The following is a 27,892-nucleotide window of genomic DNA, read 5'->3' on the forward strand; positions in this document are numbered from 1 at the left end:
TCTGTGTAAGCTTAGCTTCTCAAGTATAACCGCTATAAGACTAAAAACAGAGACTGGAAACAGTTTGGAAAGAACTTTTTGTCATTCTTCAATTCCTGCCACAATATCAGCATTGTGTTCATCTAAAAACCACGTGAGTATAAATGAATTAAAAGATAATATCGTCATTATATATACTGAATTAGGATGTCCTGCTAACTGCTAACGGTTTCTGTCTGAGGTTTAATGCCCGGTAAAGGGCAAGGTTTCAGTAGATCACAGAGAAACTTCTGTCACGACATCATGACACTACAAAATTCATTGTCTTAAGTATGATCCCGATAATTAGGTCATATAACCAGTTTTGTCTAGTTGTGGGTGTTGGTAAGTGCACGTGTTACTTTTTTCCTCATTAGTTTGCAGAAAAAAATCCGGGTTCAAGAGGATAGAGACAGGTGTGCTGGCGTCGACTCAGATGATCCGTTAGACATCCGTCTTTTTTTATCGATTATTTTGCCGATAAAAACATTTAAGTTTAGGGCCGGTACAGGGTAAATTGAGTCAGGAGAGGCAGTGAATCCTCTATAGGGTGTTATGCATGACTTGTACATGACCCGCTCAATCACTCCTCTTACGTGAGTCACAAACTAAGTTTATAAACTCTGTTTATGTACACTACTGTCACAGCACAAAGGACCCTAATTCAATTTTCCACAGGGAGGCTGTCTTTGTGGAGTTTGCATTTTCCTTTCACAGTCCACAAACATGAATGTTAATTGGGAGAAATCGAGGAAAACTGAGAAAAATGTCCCTAATGTGTGAATGTGACCCTGCAATTGCCTGCCGACGGGTCCAGGGTGTACCCTGCCTCTCGCCCAAGTTGGTTTTGAGAATAAATTACTTTCCGGTTCTGTAATAATTTAATCAGGATCGATCTATAACGGGCCTATTAAACTGTGTCTATTTTTAATTACAATACACAGAGAATGCTAATAGAAAAGTACAGAGAAGGCCAGAGGGAGTTGCATTGCATTTTTGTAGACCTAGAAAAAGCATATGACAGGGTGCCAAGAGAGGAGCTCTGGTATTGTATGAGGAAGTCTGGAGTGGCAGAGAAGTATGTTAGACTGGTGCAGGACATGTATGCCAGCTGTGAGACACCGGCACGGTGTGCTGTAGGGGTAACAGAGAAGTTCAAGGTGGAGGTGGGACTCCATCAGGGATCAGCTCTGAGCCCCTTCTTGTTCGCAATGGTGATGGATAGGCTGACAGATGAGGTTAGACAGGAATCCTCATGGACCATGATGTTTGCGGATGACATTGTGATCTGTAGTGAGAGCAGACAACAGGTAGAGGAAAATCTAGAGAGGTGGAGGTATGCTCTGGAAAGGAGAGGAATGAAAGTTAGTCGCAGCAAGACAGAATATATGTGTGTGAACGAGAGGAACTCGGGTGGAGCGGTGAGGCTACAGGGAATGGAGATCAAGAAGCTGGAGGATTTCAGGTACTAAGGGTCAACAGTCCAGAGCAACGGAGAGTGCGGAAAAGAGGTGAAGAGACGGGTCCAAGCAGGTTGGAATGGGTGGAGAAAAGTGTCAGGGGTACTATGTGATAGAAGGCTATCGGCCAGAATAAAAGGAAAGGTGTACAAGACAGTAGTGAGACCAGTGATGATGTATGGACTAGAAACTGTTACAATGACCAAAAGACAGCAGGCAGAACTAGAGGTTGCAGAGATGAAGATGTTGAGGTTCTCTTTGGGAGTGACCAGGATGGATAGGATCAGGAATGAATCTATCAGAGGGACTGCACATGTTCGATGTTTTGGAGAGAAGGTCAGAGAAGCCAGACTGAGATGGTTCGGTCATGTACAGAGAAGAGATAGTGAATATATTGGTAGACGGATGCTGGAATTGGAGCTGCCAGGCAAGAGGTCTCGAGGAAGACCAAAGAGAAGATTTATGGACGTAGTGAGAGAGGATATGAAGGTAGCTGGTGTGAGAGAGGAAGATACAGAGAATAGGGTTAGATGGAGAAAGTTGACTCGCTGTGGCGACCCCTGACGGGAAAAGCCGAAAGAAGAAGAAGAAGAAGAAGACACAGAGATTGATGGAAGAAAGAAAAATAATGTTGAAATAAGCCCCTGGACAAGATAAATATGTTTGAGAGAAGATGTGAGATTTCCTCAGGTGATGTTTTCATATTTGGTATCACAGTGGAACAATGTGGGAAGGAAGGAAGAGCGAAAAACCAAAGACTGCAGGGTTCATTAATGCACACTAGAGGGCAGTGCAGGGTCAAATACATAAATACAGTTTGGGATTTGTATTCAAAAACCTTTGGCGCTCTATCAACAAGTACAGGTGATCAATATTGAGTGTGTGAGTCAGAAAACGCAGGACGCAGGGAAGGGTGTTTTGATATGATCTTTTTTTTTTTTTTCCAAATTCCATATTTCATTCTTTACAGTCACACTTTTACAATCAAAACTCAGGCTCATTCTCAAACAAACACACTTCTGTTTATAATACAACTCTTGATAATCTTTTAGAAAGATGGCACCATCACATGAAAAGGGAACATGATTAGGGTAATTCTTAGGCAATTTAACAAAAATATTTCCTTTCGTGAAGATAGATTCTGTTTTCATATACTATAGGGATAGAATAAAATGTCTCTGAAATCCGACTGCCTTGTGTTTTGGAGAGTGCCACGTTCAAAGTGTTGCATAGTTGAGGGAAAGTAAAATGTTCGGCTGGGAGGGGACTGAGGAGGGGGTCTTAATTTAAAAAGGGACACAAAAGGAGTAAAAAGCTCTTTCTCTAAAGCAGATCTGGGTAAAAAATACTCTTTTTTTGAATACTTGACTCTGATTGTTTTGGCTCTGGATGCTCCAAACAGTCAAACTCTTTTAAAACTAGTTAAAAACCTCTTTACTCAAAGGATGGGGGGGTTGGGGGGGGGCGTGAGATAAAAGCATTAGTAACATGTCATCCACCTTTGTGCAAATGTAACTTGACAGAACAAGATCCACAGCAATCGCGCGCATGTGTGTGTGTGTGTGTGTGTGTGTGACAAAAAAATCTCCTAAGCGATTTGATGGACACAGAGGGGGAGAGCCTGTCTTATGCATTGCCCACAACAACACAGAACCAGCTTAGCATCAAAGAAATACTCTGTCCAGCTTATGGGCTGATTTTTTTTTCCACTTATAAACCCCCGAAGAGCCATAATCATGAACCCAAGCCTCTCTCTTTTCTCTCTGAAGCAAAAAACACCTTCTCCTTCGCACAGTTCGTTCAGCGTTTTTTCAAAGAGCGGATTCCCCGGAAGGGAATCCTTGTCCGACAGTAGTCGAGTGGGCTCGCGCTCATTCTGCACCGGCGTGTCCAAAAAAGCTGGGAAAGTTTCTAAAACAAGGGGGAATCCCAACTTAGCTTATAAAGTGTCTTGAGAACTGCACCAAGTGTTTTTTTTTTTTTTTATAGTTTTTAAAGCCAGACATGAACACAAATGAACAAACAGGAACACTAGGAGAACCGCACCCCTGGGTCTGATGCCGGTCCTGACTTTACAAGCTCCAGCCAGGGAGCAGAACTGCATTTCTCTTTTGTTCTTTTTTCCTCTTCTCCTCCGTACATACATTCACATGTCCTGCCGCAATCCGCCGATCCGTACTTCGTCCGTCCGCTTATAGACAACACGTAGGATTTGACACTTTTGCAAAAAGCCCCAGTCGAGATTCTAGTCTTTCGCTTTTTTCCCCTCCACGTCAGTAGCATCCACAGACCTCTGCTTTGCCTCCAGTCTTTGTCCGTTAAAGAAAAAAAAAAGGGAAAAAAACAGATCCGCGATGCCAGCCGGGGTCACCGGAACTCATAGATAGCTGCGCTGTGCTCGGGAACGTGGGTGAGGTTTAGAGACTGGTACCTGTGGAGCAAAAACACACCATGTATTACGATAAAAAGAAAACCGCCGGGCACATCAGGTTAGACGGACCAGCTCTTCTTTCAGTAATGAAATTATTAAAAACAAGCAAAGCTAATTGAGAGGCAGATTCATGTCATGTTCTTACTTAATTTCTCTAACACATAATTTAAATTCACTCATTTGTTATCTATGACACCTTTCCTGCACTTAGGGTATGAGTTATCCAAACAGTCACAGGGCGAGAGACCCTTGACTGGTCACCAATCACTCGTCAGACAGAGACATAACCATTCACCCTCCCGTTCACACATCATATAGAGACGTCTAATTATTCACCCTCTTATTCATGTGCCCTGTGGATATGCAACTGTTCACTATCTCATACACACATCTGGGTAATTTAGGATATTCAGTGAACCTCCTGCACTGTGGACTATGGGAGGAAACCCACACACAGTGCATGCCTACTCTGCACAGAAAAGGGTCCCCGTCAGAATGCAACCAGGAACCTTCTAGCTGCGGGGCGGAGCCGCAAACCACCGTGGTTTTCGGTATCGACCTTTTGGGTTCAGAACGAGTGCAGTTTTCAGCGCCCTCTTAGGCCATTGCTGCAGGGAAGGACTAGTGCATTAAGTATGGCAGGTGCTTATAATCTGGGATTACGTTTATATTCTGAACGTCCAAAGTCACATCTGGTTCAGTCTGCATCACCAGATCATCTGAACACAAGAGGCAACAGAATGTTGTGTCCGTCAGCTGATGCTGCCCTGCCAACTCACTAACAAAAACCGAAAAATAAATAATACACATTGCAGGGGATTTACCATTCGGAGCTCCGGTGATAGTAGTAGCCCTCGATCGTTGCTGTGGATTTCTGGAAGCATATGTAGTAGAACCCAGCAAAGGAAGCCCCGCTGATGTCTTTGATCGTGTGGTCGGGGACCAGGAACTGCTCCTGATGAGAGGACCAGGTGATGAATGCGTTCCGGTTTTACCGGCAAAGCGCAGTTCTGGAAAAGAACTCCACAGCGCCTTACCTTCCACCTCATGAAAATATAGTCAGAGTTCTTGAGATCCTCATAGTCGAACTCGTCTGAGTTAAATGTCTTTGCATACTGGTAGAAGGCCTGGAACTTTCCCTTAAAGCGCACAGAAGAGAGAGAATTTCAGGTACCCGCCGGGCTGTCGCGCACATCTCGGACGAGGCTTTCGCCTTACCCAGTGTTTACGATCCACGTCCTCATCCGCGTCCCATTTCCGTGTGAGAAACGGCCGCTTTCGGCTGATAATCTCTCCGGCGAAGAACGTGGTTAGCATCGGGTATTCCTGTGAGAGCGGTCACAGGAGAGGCACAATGAGCTTTGGCTTTGTCCGCTCGGCTGCGGCCAACCTGACACACAGGGTTTTTGTCTGTTCTTCTGTTTGTATGTGAAAGAATGTTGCACCCCGCTGGTAAGATAGATAGTTCAATGTCCACTGTTTGTTTTCAATTACCAGCCCGTTTTCATTGTGCAACAAAACACGGGAAATAAAATGCTCCGGGGTTTTGGTTCGTGGGATGAACACATGTAAACATCAAAAAGTAGTATTGCTGTTGTTTTTCCACATCACACATGAGAACAAGGACAGCATAATAGTCTACAGTTCAGCCGACAGTCCAATACCCTTATACTTTTGCCTGCAGGTAACAGCAACTCAGATAATTCAATAAGAACCTGGCAGGCTGAAGTTTTTGGTATTTCTGCTTTGCAATTACACCTGTTTACCATGAATAATTTTCAACGGTTGATTAATCGTCCATCCAATCTCAAGAGCACGAGTATATCGAAAATATGCGATGAATTTTGATGACGTGTACAGACTGAAGAAGTTTCAAGAAAAATAAGGGGAAAGGTTAGTGTAAACGTAAAGGTGTTGTGCTCCCGGCGATTTCCAAACGTTATTGACGCCTAGATTTCTTATCAATGACTTAACAATGACTGCGGTCTACAGGGTCACCCATATAAAACCTGTGATAGGTGACGGGCAGCGTCATCTGCTCTTGTACTATTAAAACTGGGCCATCACGACGCTGATCACCTGGGGAGGAGGGCGGTGGAACAGTGAAGACCCGGTGCTCACAAAGTCACCGCGAGTACGACAGGTCTATGCAGATCGAGGGCCATCGGACAGGGTGCGACAGTTGCACACATTGCAAATAAATAGCTGTCACTTTAAAAAGTTCCCAAAAACGTCTTGCTGCAAATGTCTAAAAAAAAAAAAACATTGGCCAACATGCCGCCATCTTGGGTCTGGTTCAGACTGCACTGTCAGATCGTTAGGTTTTTCTTAGTATGAAGTTTCGCTGCCTGGATACAAACATGGCCCATTTAAATGTCGACTTTTCTCTTGTCACTTTATGTCAAATAAATCAAACTGATCACTTTCAAAATAAAGTGAAATATGCTCTGAGTAAGTGGATGGTCAGCGACCTTCAAACTCAGCAAAGCATTATCTATTAACTGGCAACATATTACCTTTAAAACAGAAAAAAAGGAGTGAGCAGTAACAAGAAAATATAGGCAGAAAGTATAGTGTATGAAGAATGAATACCCCTTTCCCAACTCGTGAAAATTGTGGTTATGACGTATTTATAGATTATATTGATATTCTTTTTTTAATATATACATATACTTTACACAGGGATTGGCTGTACAGAGGTGATCAGCTGAATTTTTAATGAATTTAAACACTCTGCATAAGACTTGTGCAAACATTAACTCCAATGTCCTTTGACTTGTCTGTTCTTACTTTTAGTATGACGGCGTTCAATCTGGTGCGGCAAATCAGATTCCACTTTTGCTCTGTGACATTTGAATTGGTTGCATTGTGGGTGGATTTTCAGAGATTACCGCGACACCTACGCTTTGAGGCAAGCAATATAACATAAATGTGAGAAAACTTAGCCGCCTGTCCCGTCCAGCTCTGGCAAAGATTTTGCAGCACAGTTTGAAGTTTCACTCGGGAGTCGCTTCTTCTTACCTCAGTTAGTCCTTTTATCTTCAAGTAGCCACACAAGTAGGAATCCTCCATGGTGACATGCTGGAAAAGGAAAACAAAAACAATCTGAGTGTTGCCACTGGTTTACATTACAAGTGCATACAGCTGGACGATATTTCCTCACTTTGGAGCATTCTCTCCTAAGTAAACAATCATGTTGTTCATGAGGGGTTCAGGGTATTAGGTGATGATATTGATCGTTTAATCGAACAGGCACTTATAAAGAGTTCTGGCTGGTCTGCTGCATCCAAGCTAAGCTAGCCGAGTTACCAACGGCAGGCCTGATCTCATTGATTTTCCAGCTGTCAATCATAACAGCGCCCATTTGACAGATCGCCGAAAATGTCTTTGACAGCTCGTCCTAACAGCGGGATCTGAATTAAAAAGTCCTCACCTGCAAGACAACTTCCACGTCATAGGAGTTCCCTTTGCTCTTCTGGTGGCCCCTGAACTTGGACCCGCTGTACAGCAGCGAGGTGACGACGCCAGGCTGCCGAGTGTTGATCGGGGGCGGCGGGATAAGGGAGACCGAGGATGCGAAGGCCGCGCAGTGGGAGTCGCTGAGATATCCAGCGGGGACAGGCATGGCTCCCGCTTTGCTTGGCGGACACGGACCCTGGTCAATGGCCGTCTGCGCGATGGACTCTGCCGACGTCCACGAAGAGGCGAAGGAGGCCTGGAGTGGTCCTCCAACATCCAAATCCCCCTCGATTCCTCTACAGATGAGTTTATCAGGCAGAGAGCTCCTGGAAAAGTGAGTGGACTTTGACGCGGCGCCGTTCGGGAGCAGCACCCACTTCTCTCATTGGCCGATCGAGTTCACCTGGCTAAGATCTTCAGTTCTCATTGGTTAATATGGCGGACAGTTGCACGGGATTTCGAGTGTAGTTTTTTCGAGTTGGATAATGGTGAGCGGGGTCCCTGATTTAACTACATTTCCCAGTTGCCCAGACTTGCCTGCCAATGTAGAAGGTCACACGCGTGCTCATGAACCCGGGTGCCGATGTGAAGACTTGGGGGGCAATGTGGGGCAAAAAGTGAAGATTTAGCGAGTTTGAACTGGTGTTTACTGCGCCGTAGCATATGCAAGGGCGAACAAATGTAATGGTACAAAAATGCAGATTTTAAATTAACAAGAACGGACACGGTGAAGTTTCCGTAGCGTGTCGAGTCTTGTCTGCTAGCATCATCTCATAGCTGCTACTATGTTTTCAAGCGTTGCTAGTCGGTTCGGGAATGTGTTTTCATTCTGCACAGTGATCCGTGACCGTCAACAACTCAAATCGGTGCTGAAATATTCAACAGCAGCCACAGCTGGTAAGCAAACTGTAATCTTCCAGGATTTTATGTAATCGTGGTGATACATTTGTGTGGTTTAACCCGATGGTTATCTGGCTTTTTCTAGAAAGAAAGAGATTTTATCAAGATGTCAGCATATCCCAAAGTGAAGGTATGTGTCACTCTTTGTTGTGACATAGAAGACAATTTGTTGTATATCAGTGTCAAAAATGACGTTGCGGATATATTTACTGTGCTTTTCCTCTCATTGCCTAGCCCTTTGTCAAGGGAGATGCTCATCTCTTTTAGTTTCAATTTCTTGATACAGCAATCCTGGATAGACGATTCATTCCTCTTACCTTTTACAATCTTGTTTTTATTCAGGGGGTTTATATGAGATCAACCTCGACAGGAGAAAACTGAAAACTCCCGGAGGGAAGCTGTTCACGGCTCCAAATGAAGCCCTCGCCATAGCTGTCGCAACTGAATGGGATGCTCAAAGAGACACGCTGAAATTCTACTCAATGCATCTGGTACGACCTTGAAGGTGGCGGTGTGTGTAGTCAGACACACATTTCTCGTCTGCTGAAACAGCTGTGGGTGATGTCACAGATACATTCAGAAAAAACACACTGTGATAGTGTTTTCACAGACAGTCTTTATATGATATTACAGTCCCAAAATTAATTTGAAACTATGGGCATGATAATCTACCACATGCCCACTCATTTTTGTGGATTATGTTGCTGATAATATCTACATTAGGGAGAGGTACAGAAAGTCTAGTCTAAAAGTATATTGAAAAATGTATGTATCTCAGATCACAGTCAGCTTTATTGGCCAGATATGTTCACACATAGAAGTGTTTTGACTCTAGTTTACATTCATAACTTGGACTGACATTGATTGCGCTATAATCCATATTGAAAACGTGATGATCAGGCAAAGATGTTGTTGTAGGTGCGTGACATGGTATGTAAAGTGTCGTAGGCTGTTCCAGTGTCAGGTAATGTTAGCGTACAGTGATCTCTACCTCCATCCATAGGGGGGAGGGGAAGTAAAGGTTGTGTACAGGGGTGTTATGGGTTCGCAGTGATCTTTGCTGCCCGCTCCCTGACGAATGGGTATAGGTCCAGAATAGAGTTCAGTTTGGCATCTATTATTCTCTCCCAGTATTCTTGGCTTTACAAATTTATGTGTAATAGCAGCAAACGTGTTGATGATTTTCAGCAGAAAATTAAGCTGACTTCTTGTTGGCCTACTCTCTCCAGACTACACTGTGCAACACGGCTTTGGACAATCCCACCCAACGCAGCAAGGACCAGATGATTAATTCCGCTCTGAAGTACTTGGATACCGATACTGTCTGGTATGCCCCATCAAAATGCGACTATAATTCCTAGGTCTATTAAAAATAAACCTTTAGGTAGATAATTCCTCTTGAAAAAGTAATCGAAAAATGATCGGGTGACTAATGGTGTTGATGTTTTGCATAGTTACAGAGTAGATGAGCCTTACGGTTTGGTTGAGCTACAGAAAAACGAGTGGGACCCTGTGCTTCAATGGATTGAAAACAGGTGAGAGCTGACTTCACTGTAGACAGTCAAAAGTGGCAAGGTGAAAGAAAATCAAACATTGCGCCTCCATATTAACACACTTATCATTCCTGATAATCATCTCCCTTCTCTCAAATGCAGATACAATGTCACTATTGGATCTTCGCCTAGTATTATGGGTCCTGATATTCCAGAGGCAACCAAGGACACGTTCCGGCAACACCTGAAGTCATACAACTTCTGGTCTTTGACAGGTAACAGCATTGCAAAGTTGTCTAAAAGAACACTTTCAGTAGGTGAATAGATCTTTGATTAGATGTTGTGTGCGGTTATCTTTGGTACTAAAGTGCGATGACGGTGGTGGTTCATTGAAATATAAAAAAAGGTTATTCCAGTCATAAACATAAAACGTAATTAGGTCATGCATAGCTCATTGAATGTTTGATCTGGAATGATGGGTAAACTCAGTTGTAATCATCTGCCGTGGTGTAGAAGTACATCTAATAACACAGTTTCTCCTGTGCAGGGCTCGAGTTCATCATTACTCAGCTGAAATCTATGGTGTTGGCATTTGGGATGGTTGACAGATATCTGAGTGTGGAGCAGGCTGTCCTGCTCTCCAGACTTGAAGAGGAATATCAGGTAGGACACTGGCAGGGTGCCTTTTATCACCTTTTTTCATACAACTGTCCAACCAAAGGTCCATGTTTTTGTAAAACAGCCATAAACAAGAGGGTCAAGATGAGGCTTTCTCTTGCATGTGTCATTTCTTTTTTTTTCTTTTGCTACTTCTGCATTATACACCTTAATTTCTCACAAAAAAATCAGAGTGGCCGTCTCAGAGTGCTCTATATTTTGTTTTTTGTTCAATCGTCAGACACAAGAGTTTGCTTTGTTGTTCTGGGGGGAAGTACCCCCTCTCCCTCCACATTTCCCATTAAATCTACCACAATGAACAATACAGAATGGAGCGTGACTTTGCTCTTCTTAGTTTTGGGACAGCCTTTATGCTGGTATTCTAAAAGTCAAGGGAAAGAAAAAAAAAAAAACTATTGACAAATGTTGTGATGAAAATACATCACCGACAATACAAAAATAGAAAAGTGCTAAATGTTTTGAAAGTCTTTTTTTTTTTTTCTCTTCTCGAGGAGAGTGACTGAAACACATTATGGCCATGGGGTTGTTGTGATAGAAATAGGAAAAGATGCTGAAATATGTCTTACGGTATTGATTCTTGCCATCACATGTTCACTCACAGAGGGAAAACGATAACTTACAAAAACCGTATGAAAATGAGATAATTCCAGTAATAGAATAGTAAATATTGTTAAGAAACCCTAAAGTGTCTTGATTTGGAATAAAAAAATAGATACAGTCAAACACAAAGAGTAGATCTCTTCAACTTGAATGAGTTCAAAATTCTATACAATTGGAAACAATCCCTCATAAAATTGTCAAGAAGCTAGATTCAACCAAAGCAAGAAAGTATTTGTAGTAGGAGGAGCTATAAAATAGGAATGTATTAGTGTCTGCATTACAGACTGACAGATAACTGGCAATTATCCCGAACCCACAGTTGAAATCTTGCTGTAATTTGCAGACACCTGACTGACTAACAATCTGTAAATTTACTTCTCTGTGGTTTATTTTTAGCAATCCACTGTAGTCATTGAGGTGTTTTCCCTTGTGCAGATCCGGTGCTGGGGCAACGTGGAATGGGCCCACGACTACGACATGTACGAGCTGAGGGCACGAACCGCTGCCGGAGCTCTCTTCGTTCACCTCTCAACTGAGAGTTCTACGGTCAAAAGCAAACTTCTGCAGGACTGAGGGAAAAAGACACAAATGTGAAGTCCAGAGCTTACAGCAAGTCTGCCCCCAAACAAAAAAAAAAAAATACCCACAGCTACTTCATCAGTACCAAACGGAACACAGCCAGTGTTTAATATTGAGCAGTGACAGCTGCTCTGTCTGGGATCCCTAATGGAGTCATCTCACCTCCAAAATACACCTTGGCTCTCTTGTTAGCAGTGTTTACATATAGCAGCTGCCAACTGCGATACTGCTCCCTGAGTTTCCAGTTGGTTCCCAGTTATCTCTGACACTGCACACTGGGCCAGCGTTGCTGTTTGGTTCTGGTATTTTAATTCCGTGTCTGCTTCCTTGTCTATGCGCAAGTGGAATCTAGCAAAACAAAGGTGCTATCCTAGCACTACAGTCTACAATAGTCTATGTTCTATATTTATTGCTGCAAAATTTAATTGTATTTGTGGCATATATACTGTATGTGCTGATGAATTGATTAAATATGTACAGAGAAGTCTCCTTTTTTAGTATTTGTCTGCAGTGTGTGGTTTTTGACAACTAAAACTTATTGGAAATGTTAAATGTTTAGCATAGACATGCAGGACATGAAGTTAGTTGGTGAGAGAGGAGGAAACAAAAGTGTTTGATGGAGGAGGTTGATTGTCTGTAGCTACCCCTGAAGGGAATAGCTAAGGAAAAGAAGAAAAAGCATTGACATGCATTCTCATTTAGTTGCCATTTAATTTGGGAAATTTGTATTATTTGCGTTTTCACCAAAATCATATAATTTGAAACATATTTTTCCAACACAACACTAGAACAAGTTCTGCAAAATTAATTGAAATGAAAAGCCCCAAAATTGAGTTGGGATATATTTTTTACGATATGCGCATGAGGTATCCATTAATTCTCAATTTATATTAATCCTGTCATAAAATATAATTTAGTTTTTTTGCAACCTTTGGAACCTTTTATTTACAATTGTCCCTCCCATGAAGGGCGTTTATGGTGAACCAATCAGCGTAAAGGTCAGAATATCTTGGCCAATGACATGGCGCCAGGGGCGGGACTTGCTGGACGTTTCCTCGCAGCATCATCGGTTCGTATTCCATGGGCTGACTTGTTTGTTGTCGCGCAAGATGGAGTTCCTTTTAGGGAATCCTTACAGCACCCCAGTAGGGCATTGCATTGGTATGTAACGACACATCAGAAATGACAATGTGTTCAGATAATTTTCGGTGTCCGGAAATGTTTTCAGTTCATGCTGAAGACGATTTTAGGAGTCGCTTCCTTTAGCAGGCGAGCGTCACTGGAAGAGTTCTCTGCAGCTGGAAAGCCAGCGTTAGCCAAATAGCTAACACACAGTTCAAGTTCCGTTTGCTGTCATTGTGCCAACATTGCATTTAAATAGCCGTTTATTTGTTGTCTTTCAATTTAAACAGTTTAGCCGACCGAAAACTGAATGTAGGGGACACAGGCAGTTCGCGGAACGCCTGCGTTTAGCCTACTTAGCCAACAGTTCACGTTAGCTAGCGATTAGTCATCGTTTTGCAATTAACTCCAGATTGTCGCTTCATGTTCTTCTTCCTTGTGCGCTTGGTTTGCAGAGAGAGCCACCGACGGCTCTCTGCAAAGCGAAGACTGGACCCTCAACATGGAAATATGTGATATCATCAATGAAACAGAGGACGGGTGAGTGCGCAGAGGAAATATCATGAGAGTTTTGGTTCAACGTTCACTTCCATGTACTATAATGTCCTTGTTCCTTGGTGTGTTGACATGACGCCACATTACTGCAGCATGCTGCACACTTAGTCTTTCAGTCCTGTCTCTTCTATTTTCCGTGTCATACTGAGAACAGAAGCACAGCTCTGGCTGTGTCAAGTGGATTTATGCAAGGCCTTACTTCTTATCTTAGTACTCCATTAACCTTGTACTTTGTGTTGAACCTGGTGTGTGTGAAGTCCAGGTCTGTTTGATTAGTGGGTTATAAACAGCTTGTGGTGGGTCTAACCTACTGCTCTGCAGTTTGTCAGCAGTCTGTGCCGTGTCTACTGATGTCTGCATTACTTTGATTTATGGGAATCATAGGTGTTTAATGCTGACATTCTTTAAGGCTGACTTGATATTGGCAGTGGTCAGTGAGCTATTTAATAGTCAATTCATAGTACCCAAAATCTGCAATGCCAGACTTCAATGCAACCATTTGGAAAGTTAAGTAATCATTCACATGCTCTCTTGGATTAAGCATTGATAATGTCACTCAAAAAACAATAAACCTAACCTTTTGTTGACTGCTGGTACTATCAGGAGAAATAATTACGGTAAAGCATCAAAATTGCCCACATCAGTGAAGGATTTTTGCTTTAAAATGCAGACCTTAGTGTCCAGAGACCTTCATCATTAAGATCCTGAGAATCGTCTGTTTTTAGGGCTGGAGCCATGCGTGATTTTGAGACTAGTGTTATTCTTGGGGAGTGATAACTGATTAACTGATTGTCAGTGTTCCAGCAGCCATAGCAAATTTTCAGTTGGTTACTAACATAGATCTCTTATGTTCATTGTGTATATATTTTGCATCAACAGTTTCAGTAAACTGATAACTTTTAAAAATAACAATTAAAGTACATGTAACACTGAGAGTATGTCATTTGTTTTGCCAGTGGGCCAAGTTTGGTGACACACTCTCTTAATCACCTAATGCAATTGTTTCTTGTCATTTTGTTGTTGTAAGGAGCAAAAAACACACATCCCTGAACTGTCGCGCTTGCCCGATCCTATTTTTTTCTTACATCTCTACCCTGTTATGCCAACATTTAATATATTCAAATGTGTCATGTTCAGGCCCAAGGATGCAATTAGAGCAGTGAAGAAGAGGTTGAATGGCAATAGGAACTATAGGGAAGTGATGCTGGCTTTAACGGTGAGTGAACATGAGCAAAGAGTTTACATATATTTACACATCACAGTTAAAAACACGCTCTAGGAAGCCTGCTTCTCTTCATTTGGCTGTCAAAGGAAAAAAAAACAAAGCTGAAATTCATTTACTTTCAATATTTGTGTTACATTGTATAGTGTGACAACCTATATTGTCATATAATTTGTGTGTGTACCTTTTCAAACATGTGCTCCCTCTCTGTAACCATTAGGTGCTGGAAACCTGTGTGAAGAACTGTGGCCATCGATTTCATGCCCTGGTCACTAGCAGGGACTTTGTTGATGGCGTACTAGTTAAAATTATCTCTCCTAAAAACAACCCTCCCACTATTGTTCAAGATAAAGTTCTGGCCCTGATTCAGGTGAGGCAGTGGTAAACCTGCATGCATGTAGTCTGTATTTGCAGAAAACCTGTTCTTTTTAGATGGTATTCCTTGCAATTGTTATCAGAACAATACCGTCACCCAGTGTTCTAGTCTTTTATTTTTTTCAAGAGAAGAAGAACGCTTTTCGACTGCTATTGCTGGGGAAGTAAAGGGACATTTTTAAGCTGGTGTTTATTTGTGCAGAATTCTGGTCTGTCAACCCCAGGCAGTCAGTGAAGCACACTCCCCCAGGACCTCAGCCTGCGCAGCTCAGGTTACAGCACCGATCTCGTCTCAGGTGTCCCTGTAAGGCTCACCGGGGCTGCTCTTGTTACCCCTTTGAGAGAAACCAAGCGACTGCAGCTTGGACTCTAGAGATGGTACCATGTAACCTCGTGCTAAACATCTGTACGAAAATATTGTCCGGCTCAGGAAGCTTTAAGGGGGAAATATGTGTTTAAGGAACAACGACTATCGAGATTTCTTAAATGGCTATTTTGACATGGAGTTGAGGGTGTTTTGCTTTGGTTTCGGCTCATGCCGGAGAAAATGCATGCTTTCACTCGTCCGATGTGTTTTGTAACATTTGGAAATTTAATTCGGTCCGTGAACCCGGTCTTCTTTTTCCAGACAAGCGAGTTTTTGTCATGTTTAACCCAGTTTTATTCCTGTCAGGCCAAGAAGCCTCTGTCTAGACCATCAGCTTTGATATTCTTCCCAAACCCGCTATGACCAAAATTAGGGTTTGAAATTGGTATTTATTTTTAATGTCAGTTTGACGTCGCCCAGAAGAACACCTCTCATTTAAGAACTCAAAAGGTTGTTTGTAAAAGTCTGTCTTATGTTTTGCAAAGTCCCATCAGAAGTCCGGCCAGTAGTATTTGTTGCTTTTTTGACTGAAACTATTGAAGGCAGACAAACCAAAGTCATCAGAGAACAAGGCTCTTTTACTAATCATGTGTGCCTCGCTTTGTTTGCTGCGTCAGCTCCCCCTTTTATCCGTTCCTCCTTCCAGCACAGCGTTGCCACATTTTTCACGTTCTAAATGCCTGTCTCCTGCAGGCGTGGGCCGACGCGTTCAGGAGCAGTCCAGATCTCACGGGCGTAGTCCAAATTTATGAAGAACTAAAGAGGAAAGGCATAGAGTTCCCCATGTCAGACTTAGAGACCCTGTCACCTATACACACTCCTCAGCGGGTAAGTGCCAACCCAGCGTCGTGATCGGGACAAAAGAGGAGAGTTCCGCTGTCACCTTGACAAATTTATTTTCTGATTCTGTTTGCAGTCAGCGTCTGCCCCGGAGGGAGACTCGGTCCTACATAAGTACAGCACTGTCCCCCAGCCTGCGCCACACGCTGTCCCCCCGACCTACACACCCGCTCAAGTCCCCAACATTCAAGCCACTGGATCCATTAACCCCACGCCTGAACAGGTAAGGGTGTTACTCCTATTTACACTCTGAACACCGTGCGCTCACTCTGCAGCAGCATTTAGTTCTTTTTTTAGCAGATAAATCCCCCATACATAGCAGACAGTTAATGAGCCAAATGCAAATACTTATGTAGACCAAAGAGCATTTACGTACTGCTTTGCCTTTTCAACAGGCCAATCACATTTTTTTGCATTTATTCCCCAATTTATGCAAATCATTTGTCTACATAAGCACACCTTGACTCCACATTCTAGCATAAATGTCATGTGATGGGCAATTTTTCTGAAAATCGAAATGAAATCGAGACGCATTGCCTTTTTTTTGTCGGTGAATCTGTCCATTATTCTAACGGCTCAGTATTGTGTGTTAAAAAAAACAAACAAAAAAACACTTACATTCCTGCACAGCTGTGGCCCCAATAGGCAATCACTCATTTTCATTTCCACATTTATGTTTAAAATGAAAACGTAAATTTGAATAGCTTGTATGCATGATTGTCATGCCAGTGATAGACCGTGTTGCTATTGGCATCGGTATCAGTTCATAAATAGCTATGGCGCAGTCACTGTACTCCCTGTACCTCGCACGTGTTTCAAATAAAACCATAAATATATGAGCCTGTGTATTAGTTGGATGGCTTACATACATGGCACTAGGCCCGATTTGATATAAAACACATGGAGCAAGCGGTCTCCGCTCCATCTCTCTTGAACCTGAAAAAGGTTCAAGATCCCTGCTGTAGTTGAACCAACCCGAGCTGGGTCTTCCAGAGCGACTCCCATTGGTACTGAATGACCGAGCTTCTGTCTATGGTCTAGATTTGCCGGCTGCGCAGCGAGTTGGACATAGTGCGTGGAAACACTAAGGTCATGTCGGAGATGTTGACTGAGATGGTCCCAGGACAGGAGGATGCCTCTGACTATGAGTTACTGCAGGCAAGGACTCAACCTTATTTTTCTGTCTACTCATCAGTGTTCACATTTTTAGATGCTTATTTTTATGTTTAATAAATACTCAATGCAGCCACAGAGTGATGAGTTCATTTTTGTGTGCGTTCGTGTGTGTGTGTGTGTGTGTGTGTGTGCGTGCTTGCGCACTATCAGGAGTTGAACAGAACTTGCAGAGCCATGCAGCAGAGGATAGTGGAGCTCATCTCCTGTGTTTCCAACGAGGCCGTGACCGAGGAGCTCCTCCATGTAAACGATGACCTCAATAACATTTTCTTGCGCTACGAAAGGTTAAAATATACTCACTCACACACACACACACACACACATGCAGTACAACCTACACGCTAGTGCATGTGTGCTTAGATGCGGCGTGATATACCTGTTTCATTCATTTCGTTTTCTTTTGGGTCCAGGTATGAAAGGTTCAGGTCCGGAAGGTCTTCGGCTCAGACTGTCAACAACGGGGTGAGTCGTCAGGTTGTGAAACACAACACACGAAATTCTTTGATCACCAACTTACATTTGCTGTCTTTCTCCTTCATTCATTCTGCTAGTTTGTCACTCAATGATTTGAGCACCTGTCAGATTCATAGTCAAAAACCAAATCTGAAGATAATGGATTAGTCACTGATTTTCATTATATTTAAAAAAAGACCATATTAAATGCAAGATAAATATAAACTAATTTTATTTTTTGTTGTAGCTATGAATAGAGCTTTCCCAGCAGTGGCATGGCTCTCACACCGGGGAAGGTTACATTCTTGTCCTATCCAGTAGGGGGACACACAGGTTGTGATTACAACTGAAGTCAATGCAACCTTGACCGTATTCAACAATTGATGCATGTAGTTCCTGTCAGTCCAACGGGGAATTCGAAGCAGGCCTCTCAAAGGCATTCGCACAACACGGTTCCCACACTTCTTGGAAAAACCTGGAACACTTGACTAATTTTTCAAGTAATGGAAAAAGCATGTTAAAGTGACGGGAACATGGCAAATGTTCCCCTTGAAAAACGATCTGAAATGAATCTTGTTAAAACCCCCGAGACCATGGGTGTAAGAAATCAAGCAACCGCACTGCATTGTTATTTATTATTTTTTTTTTTTTAAATTAAGTTTAGTCAGTTCACATTCAAGTAAGAGATGCCATTTTGAAAACAAATAAGAAATTGCTTGGAGACAACGTTGAAAGAGGTTATCTATGAAAAAGGAGACATTAGTTAAAAATCGGAGAGGGAACATATTCAAAGCAGGAGAAGGAGAAGCACAATTCCAGCACAATTGGAAGGTAAATTCAATAAAATAAAAAAGTGGGAACCCTCATTATTGGCCAGAACTGAACTAAAAACAGTTATTTGCAATTTGGAATGACTGTATTTGCAAAGTTATTTTTATTCCTAATATTCATCTAACAGATGCCACCTCGGTGCCTCCTCGTCATCTCTACGCCTTTGCTTTACTTAAATGCCCCTCTTGCTCCACAGTGGTTGTGGGTGTATCACATGGCTGCGGTTGCTTCTGCTAAAAGCTTCCTTTGCTCCATATGTATTATTTCGTCAACCCGCTCGTTGTTTTCATTCACGGCGGTACCTTTCCTCACTAAATGCTCCGAAACCGAATTGCAATTGTGCCGGGATAGCAACAAACGGCACATAGGAAAGGCATCCCGTGGAAAGCTTTTTTTTTCCTTTTCTTTTCGGTTCTCGTATTAATTTGGCATGACATGTCTTCCATAGTCGCCATGACATTGTGTCCCCACACAGGCATGTCGATGGTATTCACTGTCTCTTGTTTTCTGTTCCTTTCTGTTCCTCTGTTTCTGTGGCTAGCTGAGACAGGCAAGTATGGACATATTGTCAACCTCCCTCATTGACTTGTGTCACCTGGTAATGTGTTTGTATTTGACCCTCCCTGCACAGCAGCTGTTAAAACAGGGGCAGATAATGTGAACTCGGGCTCCTCCAGTACCTCTCTCACCCAAAACGGCATGCTATTGACTATGTAGCCCCCCTAGTAGGCACTGACACGATCGGCCTGGAGGTAGAAAATCGACCTGTCCCTTTTATCAACCACGTTCTGTTTTTTTGCATCGTCTCAAACAGTCAGGGTTTGGGATTTGCGACACGATCTTGATAGTTACTCCCGCATAAGCCCTAAATCCAGGCTTCCTCCTGTTATGTTTCTTCTTAAGGGGATTTTATGAACCTTGAAGGAAAGTCAGCCCCATGTTTATATGTTAACAAAGCAAAGTTTTGAGTTTCCTCCAAAAAAAAAAAAAAATGTAAAGAAAGACATTTTTATTCAAATGCAGTGTAATTTGGTTTAACCGCATTTTCCTGAGCCCCCTTAAGAAATGATTTTTCCAAAAATCTTTTTTTTTTTTTTTTGTTATCCTCAATCACGGATGATTTCATGCTGTCCCGAGGCTAACCAAGAAAAGAGCACCTTGTGTTAATTTTATTTTAGTATTTTTCAGTGGATAGCCGGGAAGCTCCACATTGCTGAACGCTGGCCTCTCAGAGAAGGCCTTGTTCTCCGCTCATCAGCCTCGAACCTTCTCGCTCCCTCTCTGCAACAGGTCCTGAGCGAGGCCACAGAAGATAACCTCATAGACCTCGGGCCGGCCTCCCCGGCTGTCGTCAGCAACATGCCGAACGCAGCCCCGACCAGCCTGCCGCCGACGGTCACGGCGCCCGCGGGAGGGCCCTCTTCCCCGGCCACGCTGGCCTCCCGTCTGGCTGGACTCGGTAAGACATCCTCCGAAGACGACTAAAGCTGCGATCCTCTTCTGATAATTGGACACTTAAGCACAGGTGACATTTAAATGAAGCCAAAAATATCCTGAAAAGCAGTAGTGAGCGGCGGAGTCAACACTTAAATGGACACTAAGGCGCGAGCGTTTTGCAAGCCCTGTCTTAGAGCCCTTATTTTTTTTTTTTTATCATCACAAAGAACTTCCACAAGCTGTGTCTCCTGGCCCCTTGACAATGCAGTGTATTTCCCAATCCAGACGTGGGCGCAGACAGCGTGAGCAGCACTCTGAGCTCCCTGTCCAACTGTAAGCCTCCGCCTACACAGGACGATTTTGACGTGTTCGCCCAAACCAGGACCGGAGCTCTGTCCGAGCCGCCCGAGAGGTAAGGCTGCACGGGGGACAATGGAACCCAAAAAAAGAGCAAATACCGTCCTTATTACAACATAGGTTTACTTTCTGTCTCAGCGCTACATCAGAAGAAAGCCGTGCTGTTGCCGGCCCGCCTCCCACTCTGGAAGTCCTGCAGCCAGCAGCTGGAGGGGTGAGTCTCAGTCACACACTCTCCTGCCCAGTTGAGGATATAATCTACATATCTAGTCAGATGACATTTGGAGTGTATGCGTCCCCCAGTGCTCTGCTGCCGGGCGCCATAAGAGCACTTACCACATTATTATTTTTTTTTAGTTTAACATTTTTTGATCTCCAGTTTGAGGTGCAAAAGCTACTTTTCCAGATTTTGCGTCGCTTCTAAGCACCTAAACTGGCACATGCTGTGCTTTTTTTCTTTTTTTTTTCTCCTTATGATTCACCAACAAAACCTGCACGCACAGTATTCCATCCTATCGTATTTACTGAACGTGGCCTTGTTTCCATAATTTTGATAGTTTACACACTGATCTGTGAGGCGAAAGAGGACAGAATATGAGCCCCTTGTCGCTTATTTTTTAGACACTACACAAATAAAGTCACTTGAAGGTCACTGGAAGCCCCCAGCTTGGCATCAACATGCATCTCTAGTTATTTAGTCCCAGGACGACAGACCTGAATAAGACCCGACCTAAACGTCCGTGCAAATATGGCCTCTCGTAGAGAGAGGACAAACTTTCTCTCAAAGTACCCTCCAACACAGGGGTGTCAAACTCAAATACACAGTGGGCCAAAATTGAGAAGTGGGACAAGGTTGCGGGCCAACATTGATATTTACTGAAAAAAAATCTTCCTCCAGATATAACAATGAACCTTTTCATATGGACCCAAACAGGTTTTGCTTAAAAACTGATTCATAGTGTCATCTAATGTTGTCCTTGGTTTATAGCCACATTGGCTCCACATACAAGACAAACAGGTCTGTCTTCTCCATATGTAAACAGATATTTTGCCTCCGACCTGTCCAGAAAGCCCCTGTTTTCTGCTTTTTCGTCTTTTTTTCGGAGGAGTAGAACGATGCCAGTATCAGCATAAGGTCGCTATGAATACTGTCAACCGAAGAGAGGGCGTTTATGGGCCCTGTTGGGATCTTTGCACCAAAACACCAGTAGAGCATTCTGGGATTTGAAGCGTCAGCAGTACATGCACTGCAGGCTATAATACCGGCGGGCCAGCTTTAATAGTCATTTGGTATGGCTTCGTGGGCCAAATATAATTACACTGTGGGCCAGAGTTTGACACCTTTGCTCTAACAGTTTTGATTGTAATAATACACAGTCAGACTCAAATGTAAGGTGTTTGTTTGCACTATACCTGTAAACAGTGATTATCCAGTGATCAAAAAACTATTACATCACTCCGCTTAAAGATAAATGTATGACACATGAATTCATCTTTAATGCATAAATGTAATCTAAAATTAACATGCAGTAGGTTAATCCCCTTGAGTCCCTCTCTTCAGGACAGGCAGAGTAAACGCATTGAATGCGCTTCTTTGTTCATTTGCACCCTACTTGTGACCCTTCAGCCTTGTGCAGCACTTCAATGGAGGGCTCTCAATAAATATATTTATTATTAGTGTTAATTTAAAAAGCTGCAAGAAATTATTACGAGTATGAACCGGAGACAAACTGATTTTTAGCCAGTTTTCCGAAAAATCAGTGGCAATTTCCTTAAAAAAAAATCAACCAGAAAATTGGTCGGGAGGGGGAAAACGCACATATGTGTGTTCCAAGCATCCACAGCTGAGCACATATTTGGAAAGACGCTCGCAAAACTTAAAAAAAAAAAAAAAAATCACTGTCAATTCACTTGTTGTCATTAGAACGTATAAGTGCTAGGTTAGACTCCGAAATGAAGGGGATCAAAATGAGAACCCGTGACATTCAGCCCTTCAAGTCGTGGAGTTTTCGGTCAACCAAACACGGTCAACAAGCCTGCGTCGGTTGCACGAGATGAAGTCGGACCCGGTTTCGCCGAACGTTTTCTGTGTCCGTGCTCTCCACCTGTCCTCTTTGTGCTCCACGTGACGCCGCCTCCGTGCATTTTTAGCCGACCTTCTCCACCCACCCCTGCGACATGTTGTTTTTTAAGTTGCATTTGAGTTAACCCTTTAATTTCTGAACTCCTATTTCTTGTTGTGTTTGGGGGCTGGATTTTTGGTTTCTTTTGTGGCTTTGCCGCCCCTCCCCCCTCCGGCCACCTGTGGCGGTCTTCATGTTGCCCCCCCCCTAGGGTGTTGGAGGCCAGTCCTCTGTCATGGATGACATTGAGGAGTGGCTAAGTACCGACGTGGTGAGATCATCATGATTTCTTTTTTTGTCATCTCTGCATTTGTTTTTACCTTTTCCTCCCTGTCATACCTCTCTTTAAATGGCCTTTCATGCCAAAAAGTAACATTTAACTTTTTCCCCCGCTTGTTTGACCCATCATAACATCCATTTTTGTGTTTTTCAGTCACTAATTGTGTGTTTTTGGCACCGACTGACATTAACATCTCTGCATTTTGTGAGAATGAGCACGATGCCACAGGTAGTCCTCAATGTTGAACATCTGCAGACACAAAGTAGGTCAAGCTCCCCCTGGTGGCAGAACTCTGCCGGTACCAAACCCGGCTGCTAAAAGTTCCATTGCGCAATTCTGACAGCAGGCGGATTAGGGGAATTAATTCTCCACGCTCGGGTTTGTTTTCTCTTGTTTAGTTTATTTATACGCTTACATTTGACAGCCATACAGAAGAAGAATCAGAAACAGGTAAAGCAAAACCTGTATTATGCAGTCACACTCACACACCATCTCGTTTTCCAATCCCAGCCAAATTGTCAAAAAATCAAAAGACCGCTGCCGCTCATTTTTACAAATGCAAAGTTGTGTTGGGTTGTTGTTGCATGTTCTTGTTTTTTGGGGAAACACATCGGTGGATTTGCGGGTTGTCGGCGTTTAGTTTAATTGCGCCTTGCTCGATTTGGGGTGTTTGGTAACAGGCAAGTGCGCACACGTCTGCTGTGGAGGGATTGTTTGAGGCGTGTGTGTTTCCATGTGGCTCGCGGTGTGTCAGTTGTTTTGCGTGACTCCTCTCTCTTCCTCAACAGAAAGGAGATGAAGGTGAGGAAGGCGTGACAAGTGAAGGTAAGAGCCACTGAATATCTAATCACAACTAAGGGATGCATATTATGTTCTCACCTTCTCGCTGATCCCTTAACACACATTGGATATCATGTGGCAAGTATGAAAGAAACATATTAATGACTTCCAAAGCCAGCACACCTTGATCATTCAGAATTTGTACGCATGATAATTAAGATGAATACAGAGAAATTCCAACCTTTATGAACTTTAAATTACACAGATTGTATCTGTGAGATATAACAAGCATCATAATTTCCGGACTATTGAGCGCACCTGAATATAAGCCGCACCTGTTAAAAATAATTTTGGCGTACATATATAGGCCGCTCTATAAGCTGTAGGTGTCGACGCTGTAACATGAGATATTTACACAGAAACATTTTCTTTTTACTTTTAATTAAATACATAGCGGTAAAATCCACAAATCCGTAATGGAAATGCTTTTTTCTGAACAGTGGCTGTAACACGGCCGATGAAAACGTTTAATAATAAATAACACAAGGAAAAGTCCATCCATTTTCTATCCCCGCTTTGTCCGACTCCAGCTGATCGCTATCTTCGTCTTTCCTCCTGCGCCTTAAAACCCATTAAATTGAACAGACTCAGAATTTCATTGGTCCAATTCAATGAGGCTAAATGAGGCGGCATGAAGCTTCGTAGCCCAGAAAAAAATCCAAAAATCCAATTCAAAGCATGTGGTAATTTTTGTATTCGAGGTGATTCCAAAAAAACAACAAAAATCTGTCATCTAATGTTGTCGTCTTCTCATCGTCTTGTCATGTGGTGCAGCGATTCATTAATCAAGTAACGGTCGGCTCCCCGGATGGACGCGGGAACACGTTTCTCCAGTCCATTCACATTCGCGGCCGTCTTTTTTTTCTTTCCTTTCCTTCATCGCCGCAGAGTTCGACAAGTTCCTGGAGGAGAGAGCCAAAGCGGCAGAGCTGGCCCCCAGCCTACCGTCTCCCCCTAGTGGCGACCCGGGCGCGGCGCAGGGCACCCCCAGTCGCAAGAAACCGGAAAGACCGGAGGATGCTTTGTTCGCCATGTAGACCTTCCGGCCGCCTCCCGCCTCCTCCCGCCTCCCTCCGCCCCTCGATCGCCGACCGGCTGAGCAGCATCATCATCCAGGAACAGACTGACCAGACACTAAAACACATCGCAGCTCCGTTCACTCACATCAGCAACTTCCACATGACGCCCCCCCCCGCCGCAAAAAAAAAAAAAAGGGAACCTTCCATCCGTTCATCCGTCAGCAGACGAAAGGGAAAAGCTCACAGATTTATTTTGATACGCCGCCAGACGATGGATATCATCCAAGCGACCAGCGCGGGAGACACTGAGGCAGCCCCGGTCCTTCGCTGTGTTCCAAGAAACTCGCCCCTCTTCGGACTGCAGAGCTACGTGTTGCAGCTTCACCCGTCTTAGCATTTCTTTGAAAGAGGCGTCCCAGAACGGAGGAGGAGTCTCGAAGCACGACGGTTATTTCGTTTTTTATTAACAAACAAGCACACTACTATCACATAAAGTACAAGCAGGCGCACTTATCATACCTACCAGAATATTATTATTGTTTTGTTTTTTGTTTTTTTTTGGGTGTTTGTTTTGTTTTAGTCTCTTGGCAAGTCAGTCTGCGTTGAATTGTAAATCTGTAAATGACAAACGTGGCTTTGTGTGTATATTTAAGCTACATATGTATGAAAGAGATTTAATGTTGATTTTTTCTGGAAAAAAAAAAAGGGTTTTTGGAACGGGTCCATGTTAAATGCTGCTTTATCACCAGGGATGTTCCTAATCGTGGCCTCCGTCTCTCTCAAGAAAAGGGATTAGTATATGTGATTTACTAGAAAATAATTTTGAGCAAAAGAAGGGACTTTAGTTTTGTGACTGGTGTAACTGTGCAGAGTTCTAACGTGTGTTTATTGACCTTCAGCTAAATCCGCCTCTACGTGTCGTAGATTTCTGTCCAAACTGCCGTCTCCTTAAAAGTTGGTCAGGGCAAGTTTTTGCTGGGTTGGTTTAGTCAGGTGAAAAGCCGCTTCAGTCTTTATTTTGAAATCGTCAGAGAACGTCCCTGTACGACTCAATGAGTTTTGTCAGTTGGACACGCATGCCAGGGTTCCCACATGTTAAAAATAAAAAAATCCTCAGTCACCGGGAATCGGTAAAAATGCCACAAATGTCCTGGAATATATGCCGTTGTCCTGAAGATTTTTTTATTTTGCTGTTTTCCAAAATAAAGAAGGGAGACTTCCCCAAAAAAGGAGTTAAGTCTTACTGGAAAACAAGTAAGAAATGACCGAAAAGGGAACCGTGGTTAAGATGAGCTTCGAAATTGGTTTTGACATGAGAGGAAAGCTAAGAATAAATTATTTATGGAATTGACAAGAAAGCACATGATGAAAGGAAAATTACCTGAAACTGAGGCTCACAAAAAGGGAGTGGGAATCCTGCGTGCTGCGTTCACTGACAGCTGGCATTTATGTGTGTTTGCTCCTCTGGAGTTGAGTTTAAAGGACCAAATGATTCCCTTCCTTTTGGGTGCGAGAGGAAGGAAGACGACGGAAGTCGACTCCGGTTGGAAGTCCCAGACTTCGATATCACGACATCCAACGTTTGCACTCCATTCCCGCGCCCTGTCTTGCTGTCTCTTTCTTTTTTTTTTGTTTTGTTTTTGAATTTCTCCATCGCCGACATCTTAAAAAGGCCTGACCTTTTGGCCCGACATTTGTTTTTCTGAAATGAGTTTCGCCATGAGACGTTTCTTTTCGAAACCCAACATGATCGCGACAAGCTTCGAACAAGCGCACTTTTTTTTTTTTTTTTTTTTCCGACAACCACATTACGTTTCGGACTCATGCTGTATATCAATTTGGACACTTAGCCAGGTGTAATAAATGACAAATGTTTGGAAATATTTCAGCATAACTGTAGAAATAATTTATTCAGCGCTGTTTGTTTTTCAGAGGAGTATTTTAAAATCATTTTATTGTATAAAAAGAAAACTATGTAGAGACATTATTTTTTTTTGTTGTTGTTTAGGTATTCATTGTTTTACTTTGCTGCTGGCTAATGTATCTTATGGTGTGTGTGCGTGCGCGTGCGTGTGTGTGTGTGTCTATTGTGTTGGTTGACCGTGTCCATGTAGTAAAACATATGGCCACAGTTCATAAGGGCAAATTATCATTGATTGTGAACAACAGCAATGATTAGTAGTGGCAAAGAGAATGGCAATTCTCCCTAGAGCCCGACCGATATGCAAAGTGCGCAGCGTCTCGTGCCGTCCGCTTATTTAAATAATATTTGAGTCAACCTCAGAGATGTTGCACTCCGTGTAACGCCGACACCGAATCCGTTAACCGGGCTTTAAAAATCAAAGAAATGTCAATTTTCAAAAGGTGAAGAAAAGCGGCCGAGATATCGCGGCGTTGACATCTGGAAGATGTTTGGTTCTCAACGGAGCAAAACTCCCCCATGGCGCCATCCAACTCCCGATGTGCCGTTGGATGGTTCGGCGTCACGGCCTTCTCCGCCGGCCGACGACGGTTGTCTACCTGGATATAAGAATATTGTAGACCAGATAAGCTCCTCTGAGTCTTGAACGTTGGCTGAATGCTGTATCTGTCGGGCTCTAGTCCATTCATCTCACGGCGGGCGCATATTTTTCCTGGAAACGCTGTCCGACACCAGATGGTAAAGACAGGTTTAATTAACCGACTTACGACGAAGCGTTGACGTTGCACATTTGAAAGGAAAGGATCCTTTCTCTTTGTTTTTCTTGTTTTTAAGTGTGAAACCTGTGTGTGTGTGTGTGTGTGTGTGTGTGTGTGTGTCTGCCGTGCTGTAACCCGAGTTGATTTAAAAAAAAAACAAAAAACCCACGTTGCTCCTCTCCCCGATCCGCCTTTTGAGTTTATTTCCTCGTGAGCTGAGGATGTGTGACCGAGCGTCGCCGCCTCAGAACCCGTTTGGCGGAGGAACAACCCTGTTCCTCTGCACGTCACTGGATCCCGAGAAGAGAGATGCTGTGCTGTGTGACTGCTCCTCTCCTCCCCTCTTTGTGTACTTTGACTTCTGCATGACCTCTAATAAAACATTAGCAGTATGCAACCCTCTGCGTTTTTGGCTTTATGTGCGGCGCCGCCCACCGCTCCTGCAATCCTTCGCCTTGATTCCTCTTGGGTTGGCACGAGCTGACCTGTAGTAAACCCTCTCCATTAACTTCCCCCTCCACCTCCCGCCCTACGCCGCCTCTCTCCGGAGACCCGCGGGCCCCACGACAGGGGCTTCCCTATTGGTCGTCCCGAATCG

General features: G+C 43.4%; 3 protein-coding genes across 4 annotated transcripts; 2 read left to right on the top strand and 1 right to left on the bottom strand.

Annotated features, from left to right (window-relative positions):
* Positions 1–2,390: 2,390 nt before the first annotated feature.
* LOC147214838 (glucose-induced degradation protein 4 homolog) lies at positions 2,391–7,664 on the bottom strand. The gene is made up of 6 exons (XM_086140782.1): positions 7,343–7,664; positions 6,931–6,990; positions 5,128–5,235; positions 4,947–5,048; positions 4,734–4,864; positions 2,391–3,909 (listed from the first exon to the last, which is right to left on the bottom strand). Exons 1-6 carry the CDS (start codon positions 7,532–7,534, stop codon positions 3,846–3,848), a joined length of 657 nt encoding a protein of 218 aa, XP_085996908.1. The 5' UTR covers positions 7,535–7,664; the 3' UTR covers positions 2,391–3,845.
* Positions 7,665–7,913: 249 nt separating this feature from the next.
* Positions 7,914–12,105, top strand: atpaf2 (ATP synthase mitochondrial F1 complex assembly factor 2). The gene is made up of 8 exons (XM_086140299.1): positions 7,914–8,265; positions 8,354–8,398; positions 8,611–8,759; positions 9,498–9,595; positions 9,723–9,803; positions 9,924–10,036; positions 10,309–10,424; positions 11,475–12,105. The coding sequence occupies exons 1-8, from the start codon at positions 8,154–8,156 to the stop codon at positions 11,610–11,612; spliced, it is 852 nt and encodes a 283-aa protein (XP_085996425.1). The 5' UTR covers positions 7,914–8,153; the 3' UTR covers positions 11,613–12,105.
* A 600-nt stretch (positions 12,106–12,705) lies between these two features.
* tom1l2b (target of myb1 like 2 membrane trafficking protein b) lies at positions 12,706–27,477 on the top strand. Of its 2 annotated transcripts, XM_086140300.1 has the most exons (15): positions 12,706–12,779; positions 13,196–13,280; positions 14,433–14,511; positions 14,738–14,887; positions 15,953–16,087; positions 16,176–16,322; positions 17,141–17,257; positions 17,426–17,559; positions 17,686–17,737; positions 19,850–20,018; positions 20,282–20,408; positions 20,492–20,567; positions 22,688–22,747; positions 23,545–23,581; positions 24,485–27,477. In XM_086140300.1, the coding sequence occupies exons 1-15, from the start codon at positions 12,728–12,730 to the stop codon at positions 24,631–24,633; spliced, it is 1,569 nt and encodes a 522-aa protein (XP_085996426.1). In that variant the 5' UTR covers positions 12,706–12,727; the 3' UTR covers positions 24,634–27,477. The 2 variants fall into 2 exon arrangements, with proteins under 2 accessions (XP_085996426.1, XP_085996427.1); XM_086140301.1 differs by lacking the exon at positions 22,688–22,747.
* Positions 27,478–27,892: the final 415 nt, after the last annotated feature.

The sequence above is a fragment of the Fistularia commersonii genome, chromosome 33 (genome assembly GCF_037954325.1).
Source record: "Fistularia commersonii isolate RoL2024-O1a breed Wild chromosome 33, RoL_Fcom_v1.0, whole genome shotgun sequence".
Lineage (NCBI taxonomy): Eukaryota > Metazoa > Chordata > Actinopteri > Syngnathiformes > Fistulariidae > Fistularia > Fistularia commersonii.